At 37.2% G+C, this 6,000-nt stretch overlaps 1 protein-coding gene across 2 annotated transcripts in view; it reads right to left on the bottom strand.

Annotated features, from left to right (window-relative positions):
• Nucleotides 1-489: 489 nt before the first annotated feature.
• setbp1 (SET binding protein 1) overlaps nt 490-6,000 on the bottom strand; it is a 260,150-nt gene continuing 254,639 nt past the window's right edge. For both annotated transcript variants that reach the window (XM_055633329.1, XM_055633321.1), the window contains exon 5: nt 490-3,051. In XM_055633329.1, coding sequence (XP_055489304.1) covers nt 2,483-3,051 — 569 coding nt within the window. In that variant the 3' untranslated portion in view covers nt 490-2,482. The remainder of the gene's footprint in view (nt 3,052-6,000) is intronic.

Raw genomic sequence — 6,000 nt, 5'->3', positions numbered from 1 at the left:
AGGACACCCGTGTAGAACATTTGGCAGTTCTTTCAATGTCTTTGTATTGTTTTAGTGTTGCAACCTTAGTAGGCTTTTCACTAGTTATGATACAATACATTATTTCACATCAGCACTATACTGTGCTATATCAGACCAAAAAATTACTGTACCTCCATGCTGATTAAATTTCGTAATGTTGTGATCCATTTTAAACAATTATGTAATTGTCATTTTAATGGTTTTGCTTCTGTGACTCTTAAGTACCAAATTTTAAAGGCAAGAGTTAGAAGGGTCTCGACCAGAAACGTCACCCATTCCTTCTCTCCAGAGATGCTGCCTGACCTGCTGAGTTACTCCAGCATTTTGTGTCTACCTTTAATTTAAACCAGCATCTGCAGTTCTTTCCTACACATTTACTTTTAAACTTGTGTATTGTAGAATATATGAATTTTGCCCTCTCCCCCACCCCCCCCACCCCACCACCCCTTCCTCCCCCAACTTCAATTAGCCCCATTCCCAAACCCCAGATGCATTAACAACTGTTTGGCATCAAAATGATTTGTTAAACTTGATTGAAAAACAGTTAAAATGACAATTACACAGACAAGATGATTCAGACGGTTTGAACCCATGCAGGTCAAAGATGTGTAATTACATTATGTACAACAGGTTACTGTTTTGGACTGAATTAAGGCTGCCATGATATAAACATTTTGCCTAAATATAACTGCAGTCACAATTACTCGTTTTTAAAAATAATTGAAAATATGTTTTGGATTATCATCATAAGAACACTTAATTTCTTTTTGCATAAGGGAAAATTAAATACAGAAATTCAAAAGCTTAAGGTAACATGTTTTCATTGAATTTTCACAAAGGAAATAAAAAACACAATTACCAGGATACAAGATAACCACTACTCTGGGGATAAAGTAAAACATCCAAGTCTTTGATATTAAGTATCTGATTATTTGCATACAATAGTCTGGGAAAAGGTGAGACCCCACTAACACTGTGAACTGGAACGTGGTTAAACAAGACATCCCTTTGCAGCAGAATGTTTTCTTCATCAGTGATTGACTTTGAAATAACAATTGATGATTAGGGTATACCATTTGATAAGACAATTTCTATAATCTGACCGTCCCAATGTATATTCCACTGTGTTCGCTGGAGCAAGGGATGGTGACAATTTGTTATACATTTTAATGGAAAATATTCAATATGATCTTTGAGTATTTTAGATGTTTATTTTCAATGTGTTTAGAGGTGAGAGCTAATTTCATAGTAATACTGTGCACAAATTTGGGCCATTTCTCATAGTGTAAATGTAATAATTTTGGAGAACAGTCACATAAATATTGCATGAATAAGCTTGCTGTGAAACTTAGATAATCGCAGAAAATATATATTTAATTTTTTTCGTTAACATCTATTTACTTTGGAAAACTGTAAGGCCATACGATAGGGCACACATTGTTATATTTTAAATGATCTAGATTACAACGTCAATTCCTACCTTTACAGAAAGTCACTTGTGAACTTAATTGCTCAAAGATTTTCGGGACAAGTGCGAGAGTTGGAGATTAATTATTTCTTGGAGTGTGGGGATGGGGAACTGATGCAAATCTCTCTGTTAAAAGAATATTTTGATTCAATTTTTTTTATAGCCTCTCATGATATTGCTTCTCAAAGGAAATGCCCAGTGATAAGTGTAGGTGAAAATAGGAAATCCAGCAAACCCCTTGAGAAGTTTAGGCTGAATATATTGTGTGCTACGGAACTCTTTCAGATCCATTATTTCTGATTAATGTCACTTTCTGGCATGGTTGTCCATCAAGGGGGAAACATTTATTTTCAATACATAAAATAAACCAGGGACATTTATTGATTGAAAATTCCTTTATGACTTTTGTTTCTGCTGAGTTTCCAAGAGCATATGTTGAACTGAAGCAGAAAGTGCTTTACATGGATAACACTTTTGCATTTAAGGCTCTGTGAGTACAGTATTGCCTGAATGTCGGCAAGAATATTTTAAAATTTCTTTCTTTCTTCTTTTATCAACTAGCATATATTGATTATAAATCCAGTATATAAGAAACGCTGTTGCAAGCGTAATGTTATTTCTGCCTGCCTTCCCAAGGAACATTTCAATAATACATTCTTCTAAAAGGCTGCCAAAAGTACTTGCACTAGCTTACCCTTTTATACGCCATTACATGTTGCTCACTTTGCAAATAATGGGTCCATGGATAGAGCTCAGTTAACAGGGAGAAGGAATGTTTGTACAAAATTGTGAAACTTAATTGACATGTCGAAATACCAGATATTGACAGGAGTGTCTGGTACTTGCAAAGAATGCAGTGAATGCTGGAATGAGGCCATCCCTTTTATATGGTGGATTGCATGAGAAAATGGTTATCATTTTTTAATTTTCCAACATCTGAATCTTAGTCATTCCCTTCTCATTCACCAAGTAATATTAAAGTGCAGGAAGGTTTCAGTGACTGGTGGCTGTTGATTGGTAGCTGGTGGCAGATATATTCAAGCTGTTGTACCTTTTAGAATTTGTGGTGATTGCCTCTTTTTCAGTTTCTTTGGACTTCCTATGTCTCTTCACATTTTGTCCACTTTCCTCTTTCTGCTTTCTCTTGGTGCCTTTATCTGACTTAGGCTTTTGTTGCTGTACCATGCATATTACAGCTTCAATTGTGTCCATGACTGTGTCCTGACTGGCTGTAGCCAGCATTTCAGGAGCTAAATTGTATCTCAAGCCTCGTTTACTTGGAAGATCCACACACTTCTCCAATACTGGCATCTGGTCTGTTAAATCATCATCCAGTGGCAAAGGGTGCTTCCTCGGACGGCCTCTCCTCTTTTTTACTATATTATTGCCAGTCTTTGACTGTCTTTGCAGTCTTTTGGCTTTCAGGATCTTGTTGACATGGTCCAAGTTCTTTTTCGTTGCAAGAATTTTGTCATAATTGCACATCTTCCTGACTTCACACTGAATAGCTTCAATTTCCCTTCTCTTCAGCTTTCTTCTCGGTGAAGAAGTAGGACTTTTAACTAAATGGAGAGAAGCACAAGTAATTATTATAATGACCAAAAGGTTATGATCACTTTATTACCAGTATGGAATTATACATTGGTACACAAAAATGCTGGAGAAACTCAGCGGGTGCAGCAGCATCTATGGAGCGAAGGAAATAGGTAACGTTTCGGGCCGAAACCCTTCTTCAGACTGATAGGGGGTGGCGGGGAGAAGGAAGGAAAAAGGAGGAGGAGGAGCCCGAGGGCTGGGGGATGGGAGGAGACAGCCCAAGGGCTGAGGAAGGGGAGGAGACAGCAAGGGCTAGCAAAATTGGAAGAATTCAATGTTCATGCCCGCAGGATGCAGACTCCCCAAGCGGAATATAAGGTGCTGTTCCTCCAATTTCCGGTGTTGCTCACTCTGGCAATGGAGGAGACCCAGGACAGAGAGGTCGGATTGGGAATGGGAGGGGGAGTTGAAGTGCTGAGCCACCGGGTCAGGTAGGTTATTGCTGACCCAGCGGAGGTGTTCGGCGAAACGATCGCCCAACCTCTGCTTAGTCTCACCGATGCAGATCAGTTGACATCTAGAGCAGCGTGAATTATACATTGTTCATTGCCACACTGGTGTTAAAATGGATAAATGATGCATTATAAGTTACCGACAACTTATTATTTAAAGTATCAAAAGGACCATGGTAGAAGCTCAGCCATACAACCTGCTCAGGAAATAGAGTACAGTTTCCATCAACTTACTTGTCTTACTTGTTAATCTCTGAAATGCCATTGTCTCACATTATTTTTTAATGTCTCCTCCAAAACAAAAACAGAAAAAACAATGGTCTTAATGAAAAACAATTTCAAGAAGGGTGTGGGGTTAAAATATTGATTATCTCTCTATTCGATTTGAAATAATTGCATTGAATAGGAGGGTGTTTATAATCAGGTGTTAAGAAATCCCACATTAGCCTTATTCCTCATTAGTATCAAATAAATAATTAAAACAACCTTATGAAAATATGTTTGATTTATTTTATAGAATGAGTTATAATCAATTAAACGTCAATAATAGTGCACAGTTTTTACTATAATGAATCAGAGTAACATGTATATTGATGCAAAGATATAGTGTTATCAAAATGTGAAGGCACCTACAGCACATTTTGCATAATCAATAACAGGTATCAATTAATTCTCAGTTATATTACAATAATTGCCACATATCTGGCTAATATTTTCTGAAAATTTATTATTTTCATTAACAGTAATAATGTTCTATGGTTTGTCATTCAATATTAAAATTTAATCGGCATCTGGAAACTAGTAATTGTTGAACTTGATACTGATGACACAGTTAATGAAACCTGAAGAATGATACCTGTATTACAACACTGCCCTTGTCAACTGATACCTAAGCAAAGATTCTCTACACACATTCACTAAAGTGCATTACAATGCCCAAATGTACCTTGCAGTCTCAATGAAAAAGATGAAGGGGGAAGATAAAATCATAAGATTATCATGGATAAATTATACTAGATGTAATGTAGAGGCTCTGTAAGGCACTGGTCAGGCCACATTTGGAGTACTGTGAGTAAATTTGGGACCCATTTCTGAGTAAGGATGTGCTGGCTCTGGAGAGGGTCCAGAGGAGGTTTACAAGAATGATTCCAGGAATGAGTGGGTTAGCATATGATGAGTGTTTGACAGCACTGGGCCTCTACTTGCTGGAGTTTAGAAGGTTGAGGGGGGACCTCATTGAAACATACAGAATAATGAAAGTCATAGAGTGCTGTGTCGGCTCCGAGATTGTGGAATGAATTGCCTCTGCACGTTAAACAGGTCCCTTCTCTAGCTGTTTTTAAGTCACTCCTGAAGACATATCTATTCTCCATGGCCTTTGTCGACCAGTGAGGTGTTGAATTGTTTATTAACTTTATTTGCTTGGTTTTGCTGCGTGGTTCGTACTCGTGTTTTATGTTTTTTAATTTATTGTTTGGATTTTTGTATGTAATTTATGCGCCTTGTGTTAGTTCTATGTTCTGTTGTTCTGCCTGTTTTATGATGTCTTGCTTGTTTTCTTTTTTCTGTACAGCACTTTGGTCAGCTTTGGTTGTTTTTAAGGTGCTTAACAAATAAAGTTATTATTATTATTATTATTATAGAGTGGATGTGGAAAGGATGTTTCCACTGGTGGGAGAGCCAAGGACCAGAGGTCATAGCCTCAGAATTAAAGGGCCCTCTTTTAGTCAGAGGGTAGTTAATCTGTGGAACTCATTGCCACTGAGGGCTGTGGATGCCGTCAGTGGATATTTTTAAGGACGAGATAGCCAAATTCTTGATTAGAACAGGTGTCAAGGGTTATCGGGAGAAGGCAGGAAAATGGGATTGAATGGCAGAGCAGACTCGATGGGCCAAATGGCCTAATTCTACTCCTATAACTTGTGAACTATTCCACAGCATGGTTTATGCAACCAGAAAGACCCTGCCATGTCAGCACATCAAAATAACTTCAGGATCGTGCATTATTTTACCTGGGGATCTATTTCACATGAGAACACTGCATAAATGCAAAAACTTAAATTCTGTGGTCAATAAGTAAGTGATAAGTAATAGTTTTGATAAGGTAATCAAAAGATAGAACATATATTTAAATTAATGCAATGTAGATTTAGAACAGGGTCAGGATAAACCATTTGTCAGTAAAAGTTATGATAAATGTTTTACCAGAGATTGTATAATCAAAATATTATAGCCATTCAACATATAGTTGGATGTCTTAATGGGAACTTGTTATTCTGATAAGCCAAATGCTATTACTTGTCCATGTTCCTTTAATATTCAAATAGACTATGTGCTGAGAATTTAAATTCAAATGTTTGGCATAACCTGTGTAGAGGCAGCTAAAAAGTAATAGAGTACTTTTATGACTGGAAGTCTGGAGCAATAACTATTACAGCTTTCCCTGATGCTGCTAAAAGGTTT

Source organism: Leucoraja erinacea, chromosome 1 (genome assembly GCF_028641065.1).
Source record: "Leucoraja erinacea ecotype New England chromosome 1, Leri_hhj_1, whole genome shotgun sequence".
NCBI classification, from domain to species: Eukaryota; Metazoa; Chordata; class Chondrichthyes; order Rajiformes; family Rajidae; genus Leucoraja; species Leucoraja erinaceus.
This window is presented reverse-complemented; position numbering and strand designations above follow the sequence as displayed.